This window comes from Bubalus kerabau, chromosome 5 (assembly GCF_029407905.1).
Source record: "Bubalus kerabau isolate K-KA32 ecotype Philippines breed swamp buffalo chromosome 5, PCC_UOA_SB_1v2, whole genome shotgun sequence".
Taxonomy (NCBI): Eukaryota; Metazoa; Chordata; class Mammalia; order Artiodactyla; family Bovidae; genus Bubalus; species Bubalus kerabau.
This window is the reverse complement of record NC_073628.1, coordinates 127,933,965-127,956,149: the sequence shown is the minus strand read 5'-3', so window position 1 is coordinate 127,956,149 and position 22,185 is coordinate 127,933,965. Positions and strand designations below refer to the sequence as shown.

General features: G+C 47.1%; 1 protein-coding gene across 24 annotated transcripts in view; it reads left to right on the top strand.

Moving 5' to 3' along the window:
* The window catches only part of HHAT (hedgehog acyltransferase), a 354,036-nt gene that overhangs the window by 70,884 nt on the left and 260,967 nt on the right, over window positions 1–22,185 (top strand). For 20 of the 24 annotated variants that reach the window (XR_008715105.1, XR_008715106.1, XM_055583064.1 and 17 more), the window contains 3 exons: window positions 5,512–5,706; window positions 8,401–8,616; window positions 19,829–20,000. Coding sequence is in view for 22 of the 24 variants with exons in the window: in XM_055583064.1 (XP_055439039.1) it covers window positions 5,512–5,706; window positions 8,401–8,616; window positions 19,829–20,000 (583 nt within the window). In the remaining 2 variants the exon portion in view is untranslated. The remainder of the gene's footprint in view (window positions 1–5,511; window positions 5,707–8,400; window positions 8,617–19,828; window positions 20,001–22,185) is intronic. The other 4 variants (XM_055583077.1, XM_055583084.1, XM_055583083.1 and 1 more) reach the window with 2 other exon arrangements.

Below are 22,185 nucleotides of genomic sequence, written 5' to 3'. Positions count from 1 at the left end.
CAATGTCAACGTCCTGGTTGTGATATACTTTGGTTTTGCGAAGTGTTACCATAGGGGGAGATTGGGTAAAGTATCCATGGGATCTCTCTGTATTATTTCTTTTAACTGCAGGTGAATTCTGCACCTATCAGTAAAAATCTTAGTTAAAGAAAAGCATCGTGTAAAAGTAATATTTGATTAGAATTTAAATCTCTTAGTTAGGAACGTCACATTTCAGTTCAATGCAATTCAGTCGCTCAGTCGTGTCCGACCCTTTGCAACCCCATGGACTGCAGCACACCAGGCCTCCCTGTCCATCACCAACTCCTGGAGCTTACTCAAACTCATGTCCATTGAGTCAGTGGTGCCATCCAACCATCTCATCCTCTGTTGTACACTTCTCCTCCTGCCTTCAATCTTTCCCAGCATCGGGGTCTTTTCCAGTGAGTCAGTTCTTCGCATGGGGTGGCCAAAGTATTGGAGTTTCAGCTTCAGCGTCTGTCCTTCCAATGAATATTCAAGGTTGATTTCCTTTAGGATTGACTAGTTTGATCTCCTTGGAGTCCAAGGGACTCTCAAGAGTCTTCTTCAATACCACAGTTCAAAAGCATCAATTCTTGGGCACTCAGCTTTCTTTATTGTCCAACTCTCACATCCATATATGACTACTGGAAAAACCATAGCTTTGATTAGATGGACTTTTATTGGCATTAAATTAAGATTGTGTTTTATTTGTACATGTTACTTGATCAGCATGATTCTTTGTACCTCATTTTAAGTTCTTAATCATAATTGTCATTTGAACCTCTTAAATGGATTGGTTTGTTTTGACTTTTAGGCAGATTTTTAATTAATTAGTTAATTGTTTTGGCTGCGCTGCACAGCTCATGGGATCTTAGTTCCCTGACCAGGGATTGAACCGGGGCTCTTGTCAGGGAAAGTGTGGATTCCTCACCTCTGGATTGCCAGGGAATTCTCTAGGCAGACTTTAAAGCCTTGAGCTTGACATAAAGTACATGTGTGACCAAACCTGTGCGTACCTGCCCAGATTGCCCTGGGAACCTGGGAAAAATGTCTTTAAAGTCCTTCTAGAAGGAGATGAATCAGAAGTATTGTTTTGGAATAAAACGTAGCAGACTTTCTTCTTTAGTTTTAATGAGTTAGAAGTTTCCTAGTATATTTGATGTCAGAGGCTCAAAATCTAATATTTAAGCATTTTCACTTATGAGGTGGACACAGGTTTGATAAATACGTAAGAACTTTTGGAGTAGAAATAGGTAGGGCAGGGCTGTCTTTAGGCCTTTGTGTATGTACAGGGTCTTCGAAACCCTTGGAAGAAGCCCTCCTCCTCCTCAGAACAGCAGACCCACCATGCTGCTGCCTCACTGCTGGGCAAGTGTTTGTGTCCATTTCTTGCCCTCTCTGCCCTGCTTCTTGCATGTGTGTGTGTGTTGCTGGGGGTGGGGATAGGGCTGCAGGAGGTGCACCTTAAGGCAGCAGTCCCCAACCTTTTCGGCACCAGGGACCGGATTCACGGAAGACAGTTTTTCCACAGACGGGGGTGGGAGGAGCGGGGATGATTTCGGGATGATTCAGGTGCATTATTACTTTACTGTGCACTTTACTTCTACTGTTATTATCGCATTATGATATATAATGCAATAATTATACAACTGGCCATTAACACAGAGTCAGTGGGAGCCCTGAACTTGTTTTCCTGCAGCTCGATGGTCCCATCTGGGGGTGATGGTAGGATCGCCTGCCGCTCACCTCCTGCTGTGTGGCCCAGTTTCTGTCAGGTCACGGACTGGTACTGGCCTGGGGGTTGGGGACCCCCACTTTGCGACTGCATTGATGGTGGGGACTGTCCTGCACTGGTAACAGAGAGTAAGGCGTGGAAGTCTAGTCATGCTGTATCAGCATTTTAGTGGTGTTTTGGAATTCTCATTGCAGTTGTGTAGATTCCAGTTGCATTCACTTTACAGCGTGAAAAATCAATATTTCCATGAAGTTCTACTTTATGTAAGGGCTTCTCAAGTGGCACAGTGGTAAAGAATCTGCCTGCTAATGTGGGAGGCGCAGGAGGTGTGGGTTCAGTTCCTGGGTCTGGAAGATCCCCTGGAGAAGGGAATGGCAACCCAGTATCTCCACAGTTCTTGCCTAGAGAATCCCATGGACAAAAGAGACTGGCGGGCCACAGTACATGGGGTTGCAAAGAGTTGGACCTATCTGAGTGAGCACACACAATTTATATACGTTTGTAAAAAAATATTTTATTTTTTTATTTATTACTTATGGCTGTTGCTGTGTGTGGGCTTTCTCTAGTTGCAGACGGCGGGGGCTACTTTGCACTTGCAGTGTGTGGGCTTCTCGTTACAGTGGCGTCTGCCTAGAACACGGACTCTAGGCAGGCGGGCTTCCCCGACCCGGGATCGAACCTGTGTCCCTGCATTGGCAGACAGATTCTTTACCACTGAGCCACCAGGGATATATATATATATATAGGTTTTGGCTGGATGGCATCACTGACTTGATGGACGTGAGTCTGAGCGAACTCCGGGAGTTGGTGACGGACAGGGAGGCCTGGTGTGCTGCGATTCATGGGGTCGCAAAGAGTCGGACACGACTGAGCGACTGAACTGAATTCTTTTTAGATTTTTCACATTGTTCTGTTTCATCACCTGACCACTGTGAATGTATATAGTGGAGTTGCCTTTGCCCATTGGGGTCAGTGAGTGGGTAATAGGGATATCAGAGAAGGTAAAGTTCACATGAGCGCATTTGCTGTGATGTCTTAGAGAGAATGGTGCTGAATGTTGCCTGCCTGTACTCTGACAGGAAGAAGATGGTGATGGATGAGAATATAGGATGACCTTGTGAGCCCTCAAAGTAGCGTTTGTGAGCTCAGGTGAATTCATCAGACTCTTTGGAGCAGATGGAGTTTGCACAGCCCTGCTAGTAGTTCCTGAAGGTTCCTGCAGCTTTTCCAAGTTGAAACAGCTTAAGTCTGTGGTTAAGTTCCCAAATGAATCCCAACAAACAGGCTTTTTCCAAATGGATCAAATAGCACTTAATAAAACGTAGCTGTGTTACGGGTGTGTGCGTAGCCATGCACACATGGAATGGATTCCAAGCGGTGAATGTTGTAGATCCTGTTTAAAAAGACACCCCCCCCTTTTTTTTTTAATTTGTTAAAGCTACTTAAAATACAGTTGGCAACCTTATTCCTTATAATTGAACTCTGTCCAGAGGTGAGTTTTTAGGGGAAAGTTGGAAGCAAACTTATGTGCTATTTAATGTGGGTAGTAGGATGGAAAAATAGTAAAAATGAACTGTAGATTTCTCTGATTTTCTTGGAACTTCAAAGTGGCTGACCCAGTTGTTCATTTAAAATGTTCTCTCTTGGGCTGGAGTATAGATTTGGGAGATAATTCTACTTCGGCAATATTTTGGAAGAGTTACCATTGAAAGATGGGATTTATAATTTGCAGTCCACATCTGTCTTTCCCTTAAAGGAATCATTTTTTCCATAAGAAGACCCAATTTTAAGTAGTCCTCACTTTTCAAGTCAGTGCATTCGTGGAAATCCTATCTATCTGTGTATGTATGTGTGTGTGTATATATATAATTTTTAAAGTGTTTATTGAATTTGTTACAATATTGCTTATGTTTGATGTTTTGCTTTTTCGGCTATGAGGCATGTGAGATTTTAGCTCCCCGACCAGGGATTGAACCCACAGCCTCTGCATTGGAAGTCGAAGTCTTAACCACTGGACTACCAGGGAAGTCTCTGGAAATGCTGTTTTCGAATGCCCATCAAAGAGATACATCATGTGTCCCTATAGGACTAGCTGCTAGCATTTGCAGTGTACGCAGACATCGCTGTAAGCATTTTACACTGTTAACTTAATTCTCACGGCAGCCTCATGAAGTAGATGCCATTATTCTAATTTTATATGTGATTTAAAAGAGAGAGATTTAGTAACGTGTCTAGGGTCAAACAGCTAGTTAATGGGGACATCAGAATTTATTTAGGCAATTAGACAGCAAAACTTGGTAATTCTACCACTAAGATATATTGCCTCTCAAACAATGTTAAAACATTATTGTGGTTTTTTTAAAGTAAGGATTTACCAGCCAGATATGACCAAGAGTATATTGTAAAAGCAAAGACATGTTAATTTTTTAAAACTTTTAATTTTGTATTGGGGTATAGCCAATTACCCACCTGCAATGAAGGAGACCCTGGTTTGATTCCTGGGTCGGGAAGATCCACTGAAGAAGGGATAGGCTACCCCCTCCAGTATTCTGGCCTGGAGAAGTATACAGTCCATGGGGTTGCAAAGAGTCGGACACGACTGAGTGACTTTCACTTTCATAGCCAGTTAAGTGTTAACGATAGTGTCAGGTGAACAGTGAAGGGACTCAGCCATACATGTACATGTATCCGTTCTCCTCCAAACTCCCCTCCCATCCAGGCTGCCACATAACACCGAACACAGTACCATTTGCTATACAGTAGGTCCTTGTTGGTTATCTGTTTAAAATATAGCAGTGTGTCCATCCCAAACTCCCCATCTATCCCTTCCCCCATCCTCCCCCCCACCATAAGTTCATTCTCTGAGGAAAAAAAAAAAAAAACATGTTAATTTATCTAGTTATTCAATGTCAATAACTGTAAAACTTGAAATAGAAAAATTCTCTCCTAAGGTAGTAATAGATGTATTAATCAGATTTATCGGACAAAGGCCTCAATCTCACCCACTGAAAGCTGGTACTTTTTCTGTGACCTAAATTTGACTGTGAATAATATGCTAATGAAAAAAATGTAATTAGATATTTACTTTTAAGTCTGTGGTTTAGACTTTAGGAAGCCTTTTGTGGTTTGGATGGCCCAGTTTCTAAATAAGACTCCCAAGAAATGCACACCAGTGCTTCCTCTCACCTTCACTTTCGCAGAATAGTGTGGGTAGTGGCTGGTGTGCCAGGTTGGCAGCTTTTCCAGCTGTCTTCTGGCTTCCGTAATATCTGTTGGAATGTCAGCTATGTGTCTTATTGTTGTGGGATCCACTGGCCTGCGGCTTTGGCTGAAGGCAGGAAAGTAGCTCCTTGCTTCTGGGTGAATCTGGTGAAGTTCTGAGGACCTGGGGGTGGGCAGCCATCACTCTGGGGCAGGGGTCCCCAGCCTCCAGGATCTAATGCCTGATGATCTGTGGTAGAGCTGATGTAATTGATGGAAATAAAGTGTACAATACATGTAACATGCATGAATCATCCTGAAACCACCCACACACCCCAACTCTGGTCCATGGAAAAATTGTCTCCACTGGTGGCCAAAAGGTTGGGGACTGCTATCTGGGGTTAATGTGGAAGGTCCTTCTGAATCCTCTTCATCTGTGTTAACACTAAATCCCCAGGACAATGAGTTTGGTTAAAGGGTCACAAAACAGAACCTTCAATGGCAAACGCTGTTAGCTTACTTTCTCCTTTCTCTCTCTCTCTCTCTCTCTCTGGGTCCTTCTCTGTCTGCAGCACAAACCCTGGATCCTCGCAGTCTACGGGATGTGGGCCTGCCGCTGTGTGTTGGGGACCCAAGGCACCGCCATGGTTCTTATTCACGCCACCATCTCCTTCTGTGTTGCTCAGTTCCGGTCTCAGTTCCTATCTTGGCTGTGTTCTCTCTCTCTGCTCTCTACACTGAGACTGCAAGATGTGGAGGAAGTTAAGGTAAGAGTCTCTGTTTTTTTTTTTTTATACCAATGGGAAGGAGAAAACCGGTTTTGCAATGCCAATATCCAGGCAGATGCCTTTGTTTTCAGATAAGGGTCGATCCAAGAACTGGGATGGGGCTCCCCCTCGTGGCCGCAGAGGGTGTTGCATCCTGCGATCCTTTGTATCTGACTTTGTCTTAGCCCTCCAGACTGAGGGACTAACATACTTCAGCCCTGGGAGGCTGTCCAGGGCCCACCCTGTACCTTTTCTCTCAGTTTGGGTCAGCATGGATGGTGCCAGACGTCACAGGAACAAAAGGAAAAGAAAGCAATAATCCCCTTGTTATTTAGTCGCTAAGTCACGACCCACTGTTTCTTGACCCCATGGACTGTAGCCCGTCAGGCTCCTCTGTCCCTGGGATTTCCCAGGCAAGAATACTGGAGTGGGTTGCCACTTTCTCCTCCAGGAATAATTCCCTATGCTTTTAATAAAAAACCATTTGTAAACTGCTGCACAGTTTATAGGGAATTCTCACATCTTTACTTCATCAGAAGCCCATGGTGGTCCCTGAAACAGATAAGGTTTAAGTATTTTCCTCGCACAGAAAATCTTGTGCTATTTAACCGGAGTCTCAATTTCATCGTTTGGAAAATGAAGGTACGAGCTGCTCTGCCTTCCTCATGGAGTTGTTCTGAGGACCTAACAAGATAATGTGTTAAGCAATTTTGTAAAAATGGTAGCATTTTGAAAATTCAAGGTTTTGTTTGTTTGTTTGTTTTTTGCTGTTGTTGCTGCTGCTGCTGCTGCTGCTAAGTCGCTTCAGTCGTGTCTGACTCTGTGCGACCCCACAGACAGCAGCCCACTAGGCTCCCCCGTCCCTGGGATTCTCCAGGCAAGAATACTGGAGTGGGTTGGCATTTGCTGTTGTTAGGCTCTCTTAATTTTTTTTTCACTCTCACCAGTGGACTGGCGTGAGTAGGTCAGGTGGCAGCTCTCTCCTAACAAAAGACACTTAACTTCCCAGAATGATTAAGCTACCTGATTATTTAAATAAGTGTGCTTAAAATTAGATTTGCGATAAAAATAAAAACAAATCCACATCTAACTTTTGGGGGATCTGGCAAGTATTCAAAACAGTCTCCGATTGTAATGATCATTTATTTGGGGACCACTAACATCAGTTATGGGCGTCGGTGGTGAATAAATTATGTATGTTGGTGATGTGAAAACTCCTGCCAAAGAGGAGGGAGCAGATGACTAGCAACTAGTTGCGCTGGGTTTCCATACTTTCACACGTGCAGTTTTCTTGATTTTTCTTGGTGTCTGCTGAAGTCCTGGACATGGAGTAGAAACTCTGTTCAGTGCTTAATTTTTCTGTGTAAAGCCTTGAAAGGCTCTCATGGGTCAAATGAACTACTCTGTCCTTTGTCCCATTTCTATTTTTTGAATCTATTTTCATCACCTGGTTTTCTCATTAAAAAACAATACGTACATATTTTAGAAAATACGGAAAATGTAGAAAAATAGATTATAAAATGATCCATAATTTTACTCCCTCAGTAGTATCAAGATTTCATCCCAGTTGCTTTTAGTCTTTTGTTCTTCACCTAGTTTTGTATATACTTGTCATTTCTTATTTCGTGCCGTCTTGTATACCTGTCTCCTGTGTGAGAATTCAGGTTCATTGAGGGCAGGGACTATTTCTTTTGATGATGTGTCTCTAAAGCTTGTTTGGAAAACAGTCCTCCACTACATGTGAAGCCAAATTAATGACAGAGAGCCAGAGGAAAAATCTGTTGAAGACATAAATCCCACGTGACATTTACAGACACACATTTTACTGTGCTTCATGGGGATTACTCTTCTAACAAATTGATTTCCCGGCACACCTTTCTCGTGTACATTACTCCTGTGCTCTCCCCAGCGCTGGCGTCACCAGCTCGGCTCCACCTCAGATCATCGGGCGTCAGATTCTTACAAGGAGTGAGCAGCCTCGGACCCTGGCACGCACACTTCACAGAAGGGCTCGCGCTCCTGTGATTATCTAATGCCGCTGGTCTGACAGCAGGCGGGGCTCAGGTGGTAACAGGAGCTGTGGGAAGTGGCTTTAAATACACGTGAAGCTTTGCTAGCTCACCTGCCCTTCCCCTCCTGCTGTGGGCCCGGTTCCTGCCCACGGACCAACAGTGGGCTGTGGCCTAGGGGTTGGGGACCCCTGTAGTAAGCTGTAATATAGTGTAAACCTAGCTTTTATGTACAAGTGGGGAACCAAGAAAACTGGGTGATTCATTTTATAGCAGGGTTCCCTTTATTGCGGGGATCTGGAGCTGAGCCCCCAGAGTCCCAAGATCTGTCTGGATAGGTCTCTCCGTGTCTTCAGAGTTGTGGAAGGGGTCAGAGTACCCCTTGGATGTAGCTAATCTCCGTGCTATGCACTGGTGTGTCCCACGGATGCGTATCTGGGAAAACCCTCGTCCTCTGTTGCATCAGGCTTAACGTGAAGCTGATGGCTGATGTTAGGGACACTCTTCTGCTCGTTGCTTGTTAACTGCTTGTTCTGATGATGCATGACATTTACCAGCTGCTCGGTGGTTCTCTGTTCCCGGGGTGGGACAGCCGCTCTGCCTGTAGAAGAGATCTCCTCCCCCGGAGATTGGATGGTGTCTGTGCTCGACACTCAAGGGTTGTTCTCTCCTTGTGACTTCGCAGAGAGGATGGTACAAGACCGAGAACGAGTACTACTTGCTGCAGTTCACGCTGACCGTGCGCTGTCTGTACTACACCAGCTTCAGCCTGGAGCTGTGCTGGCAGCCCCCGCCGGCCGAGCGGCCCTTCTACTCCCTCCCCTGGATGCTCGCCTACGTCTTCTACTACCCAGTCTTCCACAACGGGCCCGTCCTCAGCTTCCCAGAGTTCATCGCGCAGGTAGAGCCTTTCGAGGATTGCATGGGCGTTCCTGCCCATGATGCTTCTGTGCTTGTTTATGTGATCACTCGTGAGTCTTTTCATGCTGTTTTTGTTGAGTCGCTCAGTCGTGTCTGACTCTTTGCAACCCCATGGATGGTAGCCTACCAGGCTCCTCTGTCCGTGGGATTCTCCGGGCAAGAATCCTGGAGTGGGTTGCCATTTCCTTCTCCAGAGGATCTTCTGACCCAGGGGTTGAACCCGTGTCTCCTGCATTGGCAGGTGGATTCTTTACCGCGGAGCCACCAGGAAGCCCATACTTGGTTGCCCACAAATGTATAACACATGTTATTGTCGTGAATTCTGATAAGAAGTGAAATACTGTGGGGAAATAAGCCTTTGAATGAAGGTCACCGTGTCTCTTGTGTACGTTGGCTGTAGGGGCCCCCACCCGGATTCCCAGTGGACTGTGGCAGCCAGAAATAATTACTGGGCACCACCAGGAACCTGGGGTGGGCATCCCAGGCAGGCCAGCCCCAGAGAAAGAAAACTGGGTTTTCATGGACTTACTGGGAAAATGGAAGGAGACACTGACTAAGCGGTTGGTTGGCAAATAGTTGGTGCCCTTTTATTTTCACAGACTCCTTATGAAGTAGCTCTTCCGTGGCTGGGGGATTGTTCAGGGGGACCTGGGTGGGATGACAGAGTGGGGTTGAAGGGGGTTTGAAGGCCATGCAGTGGTGTGTCTTCAGGTCTGGGTGTCTCTTTCTGCCCAGGACCGCGCCTGCCTCCTGGACAGCAGTCTTGTCCGAGGCTCACAGCAAGCTGCCTTCATCATTCCCACCTCATTTCCCCTCCTGCTTTGGATTCCTTCCCTCGTTCCGCAGCCAGCCTCGTGGAAGCTGTGTACTAGGTTAATTCACCCAAAGTGTGAGTAATCAGTGATGCCTAAAAACAGGGTTTCTCCAAGAATATTCCTGCCCTCACCCCCCAACAAAAGAATCCTCATGGGGGTGAGAACAGTAAGTGCTTGCACGTGTGTGTGTAGGCACACACATGTGTACACATGTGCACACACGGGGGGCCTGGATATGTTGAAGAGCAGGGCCAGCAGCACTGTTTGACATTTCTGGAGGGGACACCCCAAAAGGTGCCCCCTGCACAAATAGGAGGGTGCTTAGAAATCCCTTATTTTGCCTTAAAAATTTCACATTGTATTCAAAACATTACATTTCTGCATTAAAGAATAACTTAATGCTTAAAAATTGCCAGTTAAATCATTAAACTTTTTTCCTCTCTGCAAATGTTTAAGGGAAACCGATATTCTAGGCGGATGTATTGATATGTTTAGCATATGGTTTCTCATACTTCAATTTGGGTTACCTGGGAGCATTCTTTTGCCATGGAGGAATTTAAAATCCATGTTTGAAAATCATGGTTAAAGTTGTTGTGTAAAAGCCAGAGGTGGTTTAGTGATGGCAGCTGATCTTCCAACTCAGTGATTCTTTTTTTTTCAAACTTTAAACTTTTTATTTTGTTTTGGGGTATAGCTGATTAACAATGTTCTGGTAGTTTCAGGTAGACAGTGAAGAGACTCAGCCATAAACACACATGCCATTCTCCCCCAAATCCGTCTCCCATCCAGGCTGCCGTATAACACTGAGCAGCGTTTCATGTGCTATGCAATAGGCCCTTGCTGGTTATCCATTTTGAATACTGCAGTGTGTACATGACCTTCCCAAAGTCCCTAACTATTCCTTTCCCCCCAGCAACCATAAGTTTGTTTTCTAAGTCTGTGAGTCTCTTTCTGTTTTGTAAGTTCATTTGTATCATATCTTTTTAGATTCCACATGGAAGGGATGTCATATGATAATTTTCCTTCTCTGTCTGACTTACTTCACTCCGTGTGACCGTCTCTAGGCCCATCCGTGTTGCTGCACGTGGCCTATTTCACTCTTTTCAATGGTTACCGACTCAGTGATTCTTAAAGTGGGGTCCCTGTACCTGTGGCTGCAGCCTCACATGGGAACTTGTCAGACGTGCAGATTCTCAGGCCGTGCCCCAGACCTACTGAATCAGAACCCTGGGGGCGGGGCCCCAGAGTGTGGTCCTGATGCTTCGAGGTGGAGAATCACTTTCCTAAGTTTTTTCAGAAGAGGAACTTCTTCTCTGGAGGTGGGGGCCCTCCTTAGAAGATCGGGGTGGGGTAGGCCCAGTGTGGGGTGGGTTCAGTTCATCCACATTATGTCTCTTTAACAACCTTCTTGTTGTTGGAGAAGGAAATGGCAACCCACTCCAGGATTCTTGCCTGGGAAATCCAACGGACAGAGGAGCCTGGGGGCTACAGTATATGGGGTCGCAGAGAGTCAGAAGCGACTGAGTGCGCACGCATGGCACGGCCATTGTAAGTTTTAAATTTTAACATTGCAGTCAATAGCTTTTGGGCTAAATACCCACAGCACACCCCCACCCTTCCTTGAAGACAGATAATCTTTCTCAGAGAAACATAGAGTAAACCCATTAAGAGGAAACAAATTATTTTCCAAACCGCCTCTTATCCATTAAGGAGCTTATCCCTGTGGGATCTGTACTTCACTGTTTGGCAGATCACCATTCTTTTTAGTTCTTGTCTCCTCCTTACTGACTGTCCCCGGTAGAGTCTTGAGGGAATTTGAGAGGTGGGTTGCAGGGTCCTGAATCTGTCATATAGAGACGAGCTCTGAGAGCATCGCTCACCTGAATCCTTAGCCACAGGCTCTCGTTCTCTCGAGTTTCTGCCAGGAGGGACTCAGGTATGGAGACTCTGGGCTGCACCTCTGTGTATTCTTTCTCTTTTTTTTACCCCTTTCTAAATGGTAGCAGTTGCCGAAAGCAGAAATGCAAAGAGGCAAATTGAAGCCTTTCTTTGTAATCTGGGAGGATTCCTGGAAAAGTCAGCTTAGAAATGGCAAGATTTTAATAAGCTACAGGGCAATAAAAAGACAAGTGATTTCTGTGGTTGCTGGGGGTGTTTATGGGCACTCAACTCCTATGAGAAAAACGGATCTAAAAGGAGAGCAGTTAAACTACTAAGGAGCTGACCTCATAGAGTGAAAGGATTCTATCAGAGACACCGGGAGGGGAAAGACTGGGAGGGGGATGGAAAAAGCTGGCTGGCAGAGCTTGTAAGCAAGGTGTGCTCTGAACAAGTGCTCGCGCGAATGAGTGAACATCACAGGAGACGGTAGAGTTGAAATTTTGGTCCTTAGCCTCAGGCCAGCGTGCCCAGACTCTGAAGGACAGGAGGAGACTTGCCACCAGGGGGCAGCAGAGCCTCACTGTGGAAACCCATCCAGCCCCGCAAACCACAGTGGTTAAAATGAGAGCCTTAGGTCCACTTCTTTCGGAGAAGGCGATGGCACCCCTCTCCAGTACTCTTCCCTGGAAAATCCCATGGACGGAGGAGCCTGGTAGGCTGCAGTCCATGAGGTCGCTAAGAGTCAGACACGACTGAGCGACTTCACTTTCACTTTTCACTTTCATGCATTGGAGAAGGAAATGGCAACCCACTCCAGTGTTCTTGCCTGGAGAATCCCAGGGATGGAGGAGCCTGGTGGGCTGCCGTCTTTGGGGTCGCACAGAGTCGGACATGACTGAAGCGACTTAGCAGCAGTAGCAGTAGGTCCACCCGAGACTTCTTTCGCTCAGTTTTTTTTTTTTTTCCTTTAGTGTGTAAATTTACATACCCAAGATGAAGCAAGCATAGAAGAGGAGCCTCTGTAATACATGGCGTGTGATATATGTACACATCAATCACCAACAGGGAAAACTGGGCCTATCAACAGGCCCCAGTGTTAACTCAAAGGCCATCTCTCATGGCGTTTGGAGTTTGAGGAATATGGGCCTCGTTTGTGTTTCTCCCAGGGGTCTGTGGAACTCAGAAAACGAGCCAGGGGTGAGGTGGGGGACAGTGTGGGGGAGGTCTAGGGAAAGGCAGGAAATGCTGTTTATTTGCTGAGCTTGGAGCCTGGGGCCACCCCATCCTACTCTGAGCAGGCTGACTCGTGCAGTGAGGAGCTGCTGTGTGTGTTGGGGGGCACTGGGGGGTACTTTCCTTGCGCTCCTGCCCCAAGGGGAAGAAAGTGAAAGTGAAAGTCACTCAGTCGTGTCTGACTCTTTGCGAGCCCATGGACTATACAGTCCATGGAATTCTCCAGGCAAGAATACTGGAGTGGGTAGCCTTTCCCTTCTCCAGGGGATCTTTCCAACCCAGGGATTGAGCCCAGGTCTCCTACAGTGCAGGTGGATTCTTTACTAGCTGAGCTACCAGGGAAGCCCAAGATTACTGGAGTGGGTAGCCTATCCCTTCTCCAGAGGATTGTCCCAACCCAGGAATCGAACCAGGATCTCCTGTGTTGCAGGCGGATTCTTTACCAACTGAGCTATGAGGGAAGCCCTGAGGGGAAGACAGTGCTTAAATAGGGAACGTGGTTGATGGCTAAGAGCAAAACTCCTGAGCCCAGCCCTTTAGTTACAGGGTTTGAATTCCTGCTCTGCTTTGGCTTGAGAGCATTTGGTGAGTTACTCACCTTATTTGTGACTGAATTTCCTTTTATCAGTATGATGGAAAAAATAATAATACCCCCTAGATAGGATTGTTGTAAGGACTAAATGATTTCATCTAGGTAACGTGGCTTGATGTGTTCTACACCCTGTTATTGTTGTTACTGTTATCCAAAACTGAGCGTCATTTCTGGAGTATGTTGTTGGAGGAGGTCACTGAAAGGCTGGGATGACTGGTTGACCTGCAGTCTGGACCTGGGCAGTCAGAGGCTCCTCACCCCTCCCCTGCCCTTGGAATGTACTTTCTGCCCACCATTCCCAGTCTGGGAGCCATTTCTGGGGCATAGGTTTGACCTTGAGAGAGGAAGGTGTAGTTCAGACCAGCTGAACTCCCTACGTGACTAAACCCAGAAAAGGCCTCTGTTTCAACTTTAAAATTCTGCCGGTGGATGCAGAGATCTGCTGGTGTTGTGACACCCACGACGAGGCCTGCCTGTCAGCTCCCTGGGTTATTAATCCTGCCCTGCCGGTCCGAGCAGCCCACTTGTTTCTTCGGTCTGTCCTTATAAATGCTGGGCTGGAGGAAGCACAAGCTGGAATCAAGATTGCCGGGAGAAAGATCAATAACCTCAGATATGCCGATGACACCACCCTTATGGCAGAAAGTGAAGGGGAACTGAAGAGCCTCTTGATGAAAGTGAAAGAGGAGAGTGAAAAAGTTGGCTTAAAGCTCAACATTCAGAAAACGAAGATCACGGCATCCAGTCCCATCACTTCATGGGAAATAGGTGGGGAAACAGTGGAAACAGTGGCTGACTGTATTTTTCTGGGCTCCCAAATCACTACAGATGGTGATTGCAGCCATGAAATTAAAAGACACTTACTCCTTAGACGGAAAGTTATGACCAACCTGGATAGCATATTAAAAAGCAGAGACGTTACTTTGCTGACAAAGGTCCGTCTAGTCAAGGCTTTGATTTTTCCAATGGTCATGTATGGATGTGAGAGTTGGACTATACAGAAAGCTGACCGCCGAAGAATTGAAGCTTTTGACATGTGGTGTTGGAGAAGACTCTTGAGAGTCCCTTGGACTGCAAGGAGATCCAACCAGCCCATCCTAAAGGAGATCAGTCCTGGGTGCTCATTGGAAGGACTGAAGTTGAAGCTGAAACTGCAATACTTTGGCCACCTGATGCGAAGAGCTGACTTATTGGAAAAGACCCTGATGCTGGGAAAGATTGAGGGCAGGAGGAGAAGGGGACAACAGAGGATGAGATGGCTGGATGGCATCCTCAACTCGATGGACGTGAGTTTGAGTGAACTCCGGGAGTTGGTGATGGACACGGAGGCCTGGCGTGCTGCGGTTCATGGGGTTGCAGGGAGTCGGACACGACTGAGTGACTGAACTGAAGTGGACTGTCCTCTGGGAACCAGGGGCTGGTTTCAGGTCTCACCTGGGGAGGCTCCCATGGGTGAGAAGTAACATCTGTTTATGCCAGACCTGAGGCCCTGGGGTCCGGGCTGGTAGGTGAGGGCGGCAGTGGGGGCCATTCTGGGCACGATTCTGGGTAGGGGCCATCCCAGGCCTCAGAGGAGGTCAGCGGAGGATAGATGCAGGCCGTGGCTGCAGGGGTGGGCCCAGTCCCTGATCGACCAGCGTTGATAGTCACTGTCCCCGTCAGACCCCTCAGGGTTTGGGGTAGGCTCCAGAAGGCACCTGCAGTGATGCTGACCGTGAGGAATACTCACTGAGTACTCACCCCAACCAGACTTTCCATGTTCTAACATGTTTTATCCTAGCAACAGCCCAAGGAGTAAGACATTGTTATTCCCACTTCATAGACAGTAACACGGAGGCAAAGAGAGGCTAATGGAGTGCATGTTGGGGTAGGGGGAATGAAGACTGGAGCCTTGTTGCCAGCTCGGTGACCCTCACAGGAATTAGAGTGAGGATGCAGTGTGACGTGGTGGACGTGTGGGTCTGGACACTCAAGCTGGCCAGGCCAGGTCCCAGTCCTGCAGCCGCTACCCCGACTTCAGGCTCCATTTGCTGTTCTGGCAGACACCAGTGGGTACCACCTGCCTTGGTCTGGATGCAGTGAGGGTCTGACTAGGGAATCATTTACTGGGGAAGGGGTATGGCCTGAGACTGTGGGCTGGAGAGAAACGCCCTCGTTATAAAGCAACAAGACTTGGGCTGCAGTGCCCTGGAGCCAGGTGCACAGGCTGGAGCGGAGATGACTCGGTTGAACAGCTGTGTCTGGGGAAGGCTTCTCTGGTGCTCTCCAATGTGGGTATTATTCATGTATGAAAGAACCTTTCAGCTTTGAGAACTGTCACCTTGAATCATTAGAATATCTCTGAAAGGCTTTGATATTCCTTTTTATGCAATTTGCATGAAATGAGGTTTTAAAAGATAATGTGTTTTACAATGCACTTTGCAGATGAGTTAATGTGTGTTTTTTCGTGGAGTCTTCACTAAAAATTCCCATTGGCGGCAGTTTCCAGTGGTCTTAAGGTTGGCACTGACCTCGGTTTAAAACATCTCTGGCGAAATGCTTTGCATGCCGAGGTTGAATAATGAGCAGCCCTGCTCGTTAGGCGAGCTGTGTGTGGTGTGTCTTTTCTTCCTGCCGGATCGACAAGGGACAGATACAGTTTTTTAAATAAAAGGGAGTCAACTCGATGGAAGGTATACAGGGATTGTAATAATGACACGACTCTAAAGAAAAGCTGATATCCATTCTTTTTAAAGTAAAAACAAATCGAGTGAAAAACTGGGTTGATTTCCTTCTGCTGCGTTTCTGGTGCAATTAAGGAATAGACATTTCTCATACTCGTACTGGGGAGGCATCCAGCATCAAAACGGAAGCACTGTAGAGAAAAGCCCAGCCTTTTTGGTCCAGGGCTGCCACTTAATTATGCCTTTTTCGGCCTGGGGAGGAAGCTGGGCCCTGGGGAAGGTAGGTAAGTCATTAGCTGGAAGCCAGTCAGGCACACAAGGCACCTTGTGTTTCTTCCTAATTACAGATCTTCGGGTCCCTCTAGATGGTGCCTTGTTTGGGGAAGGAAAGGGGGCCTCTGGGCTGCCCGTGGCATGTGGTCGCCTGAGCTGCAGGCGATTGGTCAGACTTACCTTCCCGATCGCCTGGCGGGGCCCTTTGTCCTGATCCGGCAGAGGCTCTCCTGTCTCTTCTGTGCTCCCGGGAACAGGGCTGCACACCCAGTGGTGCCCCGAGACCACATGTGCAGCTCTGGTCCTCAGGGGACCTGAGCTGGGGGTTAGCTGTCTGCTCATGGGCCTGCAGGGCATGTGCACCGTTGCTTATTTAGAAGCTGGAGACAGTTGTGCAAAGATGGTCTTCGGTCAGTTCTGCTTGTGAGTTGTTATCACGTTCAATCAGGGAAGCTGCTTTCCTCCGAAAGTCTGGCACCAAGAAAGGCCCTGCCCACTGGCCTGGAGTGGAGTTAGGGGCCTCTTGGGTCTTGGCTCAGCTGATTGCCTTGGTGTGAACTGTTCTAGCTGCCACAGACTGATGGACACTCTGTTCGTCATTATTTCTTCATTTGCTGATGCTCATTAAGTCCAAATGAGTTTGCTTTGTTAGACGGTATTTGTTTTCCTCTTTCTTACTCCACTCTGTATGATAGTCTGTAGGTCCATCTGTGTCTCTTCAAAGGACCCAAATTTGTTCTTTTTAATGGCCAAATAATATTCCATTGTGTAATATATGTACCATATCTTTTTTTATCCATCCATCTGTTGATGGATATCTAGATTGCTTCCATGTCCTGGCTATTGTAAATAGTGCTGCAATGAATATTGGGGTGTATGTGTCTTTTTGAATTTTGAGCTAGAAAAGGATTGATTATGAACACAGGGGAACTTAGCGTATAGCTAAGAAACGCTCTGAGTGAGGTGGGGAGGTAGTTGTTGTTTTTCACTAAGTTGTATCTGACTCTTTGCAATCCCGTGGACAGTAGCCCACCAGGCTCCTCTTTCCGTGGGTTTTTCCAGGCAAGAATACTGGAGTAGGTTGTTATTTCCTTCTGCAGGGAATCTTCCCAACCCAGGGATTGAACCTGAGTCTCCTGAATGGCAAGCGGGTTCCTTACCACTGAGCCGCCAGGGAAGCCCCAAAGTGGGACGGTAAGGAGAAATAAAGATGGGGCTGGCGCAGAAGAGAGAGAGAGGCAGGCCTTCTTGTCGAGGATGCCATGCTCCCCAAAGCATTTTTGACAAGAAGGGTGCGGAAGCAGAGCGCTTGTCTCTCTAGTGGAGAGGACCAATGCCTTCACGCTATTATAAATTGGCATTACTCCCCCCAGTTACAGAAATAGTAACAGTTTAAAATAACTGAAGACCCTTCCCATCCAAAGCTTACCATCACTGCTGCCATTTTGGTGTCTCTCTCTCTCTCTCTCTCTCTCTCCAGCCTTTCATGATTTATGCAGATAGGTATCAAAAAATAGTGTTTTGTGACTATGTACGATTGAGGTGCACTTGTGCATGTAACCAAGCCCCAAGCCCCTACTGTTGGACTTCTCGTGATTGCCTTTTCCTGCTCAAGTAATGCAGACACAAGGGATCAGGCAGGTCGGGGGTCTCTTAACTGAGGATTTTGCCATTCACTGGCTCACTGATGCTCTGCTGTGGACTTTGTAGGGTCTCGCAGAGCAGGCACGCTTGAGGTAAGGATTCAGATGAAAACCACCCTCAGTTCTTCCTGGAGAAGGAAAGCGGGGGGGCATTGCATTGGCTGTGGCTGTAATGAGAGTGAACTGTGACCCGTGCCAGGCCGCAAGCCGAGGCTTAGCTCCCTGGATGACCTCGCCAGCCAGCACTTCCCCTGGCAAACCTGGAGGCATGCCATGCCTCCAGGGTCTTTCAAAGCCGTTATTAATACTTTGTTTCCTAACACGTTATCTTTCTCAGGTGAGCTGAAGAAAATGAAAGGAAAAAGGAAATTCCTGTAGTTTGATCGTCTTACATTAAAAAAGTTAAACCAACAGCTCTCCTGGGTGTAGCTAACCCAGTGGATGACTAAAGGGGGAAAGCCATCCATGCAGGTGATTGCAGTTTCACTGTGCCAGCCTGAATTTCTTGGTCTGGCTTCTTGCTGGAAGAGGACAGTTTGAGACCACAAGCTAGCCCAACGCCGAGGCCCAAGAAGGGATTCTGCACCCTCCACCCCAGCAGCAGCCCTGCAAAAATCCAGGGCAGAGGGCAATTCCTGATGTATCATGTATATGCTCAAGAATGGAATAAAAATGAATTCCTGGGAGTGTAGGTCACCCGTCACCTCTCAGGGCTGTGCCTGCAGCCCCTCCTGGCTGCAGTGGGACCCAGCGCTCCCTGATGGTTAGAGGAGAGGAGAAGTCAGAGAAGCACGCCCAGGTCACTTTCCCCAGGGCCGGCCTCCCTTGTTTCTGTGGTGTCTGGAGCCGTACTTGTCAAAGGCTGAATCGAGTCCATATCCTCTGCCTGCCAATGTGTGCAGCTACAAGTTTGCAATTAAGGCATCCACGTCCCCTCTGCATTTCAAGGCAGCCTTCAGCCTAATAAAATCATGTCAGTGTAACATCCAGGAAACTTACGTACGCTCCGTTGGTTTTTTGTTTGTTTGCTTTGGCTTGTTTTTTGATTGCACCGGGTCTTCATTGCAGCATACAGGATCTAAATTCCCTGATTGTGGATCACACTAGGGCCCCCGGCACTGGGAGTGCAGAGTCTTAGCCACTAAACTACCAAGGAAGTCTCTCTTTTTGTGTGTTGGTCTAGGATACATCAGGAATTGCCCTCTGCCCTGGATTTTTGCAGGGCTGCTGCTGGGGTGGAGGGTGCAGAATCCCTTCTTGGGCCTCGGCATTGGGCTAGCTTGTGGCCCCCACAAGCTATATTCTTACTCTGGGACAGAGTATTCTAACTCGGATGTGACTTTTAAAAGACTTTAATTGAAACATAATTTGATTTACAGTGTTTGCAGTAGTTTCAGGTATACAGCAAATGATTCAGTTACATGTGCTCAGTCACTTCAGTCGTGTCCGACTCTTTGTGACCCCGTGGACTGTAGCCTGCCAGGCTCCTCTGTCCATGGAATTCTCCAGGCAAGAACACTGGAGTGGGTTGCCATTCCCTCCTGCAGGGGGCCTTCCCCCCTTCCAGGGATCAAACCCACGTCTCTATGTCTCCTGTACTGGCAGGTGGGTTCTTTACCACTAGCTGTCTATTTGTTTACTCTTTTTAAGATTCTTATCCTTTATAGGTTATTACAAGATACTGAATATAGTTCTCTGTGCTATACAGTAGGTCCTTGTCTATTATCTACTTTATATATAGTAGTGTGTGTCTGTTAATCCCAAACTGTTAATTTACCCACCACCCCCCGCCCCCCTTTCCCCTTTGGTAACTATAAGCTTGGTTTCTATGTCTGGGAGTCTGTTTCTGTGTTCTAAATAAGTTCATTTGTATCATTTCTTAAGATTCCATGTATATGTGATATCATATGAGATTTATCGGACATAATTCTTTTCATCCAAGAGCACAGAGTGTTTCCAAGGCAAACTAAACCAACCTTCCATTCGGAGATAACAGCGATAATGAGAACGTATAAAAAACGTTGTCTGGGGGACTCTGAAAGGTTTTAAAAACGGTGGTGCCATCCGATGACTTCTTTCATTTCCCCTTTAGATGCAGCACCAGGAGCAGAGCTCGCCGAAGACCAGCCTCTCTATCCTTGCCTTGGGGCTGGGCCGTCTCCTCTTCTACTGGTGGCTGGCAGAGCTGATGGTTCATCTCATGTACATGCACGCCATCTACAGCAGTGCCTCCCTCCTGAGGGCCGTCTCGAGCTGGGCCTTAGGTAACTGGAGAGATCGCCGGCGGTACAAGCGTCAGGAGCGAGCTTCACAGGGAAGCTGGTCAGAGAGCAGACAGGGGTGTGGTTGCCTTCAGCAAACCCTGTATTTTTTAACCATGTTCCTCTTGTGGCCAAGATGACGCATGCGTGAAGTGGCCGACAGAGGTGAGGGCCAGGTTTGTGGGCTGGGAGCCGAGGATGGTAGCAGCCCCTCTTCCTGATGGAATTCCTGCTAAGCTCAGCTGGGTCTGCATCTTCCTGGTGTGGCCAGCACTGCACTTGACAGGAGTCCCTGCTAAGAGCTGGTGCTGTAAGACCGAGTTCTGTAGTCATCCTTGTTTTCGTGTACGATGTAAAGCAGAGTGTAAGGCTTTAGAGTCAGACAGATACAGGCTTTATTTTCAAATTGAAGTGTAGTTGATTTACAATGTTGTATTAGTTTCAGGTGTATAGCAAAGTGATTTGGTTGTACATATACGTGTGTGTGTGTGCGCGTGAGCACATGCGCTCTGTGCTTAGTTGCTCAGTCATGTCCGACTCTTTGCGACCCCATGGACTGCAGCCCGCCAGGCTCCTCTGTCCATGGGGATTCCCCAGGCAAGAATACTGGAGGAGGTTGCCATGCTCTCCTCCAGGGGATCTTCCTGACCCAGGAATCAAACCCAGGTCTCCCGCATTGCAGGCAGATTCTTTACTGACTGAGCCACCAGGGAAGCCCATATGTGTATATATACACTCACACGCACACGTGTGTGTGTAGATAAACTCTTTTTCAGATTCTTTTCACTTATAGGTTATTACAAATATTGGGTATAGTTCCCAGTAGATTCTTGTTGATCATCTACTTTATGTGTAGTAGTGTGTGTCTGTTAATCCTAAACTGCTAATTTATTCCTCCCCCCAATTTTCCCTTTGGTAACTGTAAGTTTGTTTTCTATGTCTGTGAGTGTATTCCTATTTTGTCAAAAGTTCATTGGCATCGTTTTTTAGACTCCACATATAGGTGATATTGGGCTTCTCTGATAGGTCAGTTGAAAAGGAATCCGCCTGCAATGCAGGAGATCCCGGTTCAGTTCCTGGGTCAGGAAGATCCCCTGGAGAAGGGATAGGCTACCCACTCCAGTATTCTTGGGCTTCCCTGGTGGCTCAGCTGGTAAAGAATCTGCCTGCAATGCGGGAGACCTGGGTTCAATCCCTGGGTTGGGAAGATCCCCTGGAGAAGGGAAAGGCTTCCCACTCCAGTATTCTAGCCTGGAGAATTCCAGGCACTGTATAGTCCATGGGGTCACAAAGAGTCGGACATGACTGAGTGACTTTAACTTCACATAGGTGATATCATATTTGTCTTTCTCAGGCTTACTTCACTTAGTATGATAATCTTTAAGTCCATCCATGTTGCTACAAATGGCAATATTTCATTCTTTTTTATGGCTGAATAATATTCCAACTGTGTGTGTGTGTGTGTGTGTGTGTGTGTATGTATATATTTGTATAAACTACATACACCACATTTTCTTCATCCATTCACAGTCAGCTATAGGTTTGGACCTTGGCTCCATCAGCCACTAGTGGGCAGCCTTTGAAAGTTTGCTGCAACTCTGCATCTTCACCTGTTCAATGAGCAGACTCACCTTTGCAGGATTGCCTGGAAGGTTAAGTGAAACCATGTCTGGTAGGTAGAATTAATGGTACGTGCTCATGTAGGCCCCTCTGTTGGCTCTTATTTCTTATCTACCCATTTCTTTTGGAGGAGGGCATGGCAACCCATTCCAGTATTCTTGCCTGGAGAACCCCCAAGGACAGAGGAGCCTGGCAGGCTACAGTCCATGGGGTCGCAAAGAGTTGGACATGACTGAGCAACTAAGCACAGCACCCATTTCTTTATATCTGCTCATAGGTGGGGTGGAGGTCTTATTTCCTCAGCAGGACACCCTATTAAGTCTCTAGTATAAGACTTCTCTGTGTATATGCCACTGTTCTTTATTCCTCTGGCAAAAACAGCAGAGAACATGCTCCTTTCTGAGCAAAATCTCCCGTTTCTTTGTTTGTGTTCCTTTCAAGAACTTCCGTGGTGGCTGAATTCAGCTGTGTGGTCTGACCTCCAGCCTGGGGCTCCGATGGGAAACGGGTGATCTTCCGGTCAGATTAAGCTGCTCTCTGCCGGGGGCAAGAGTAATGGCCTGACTCC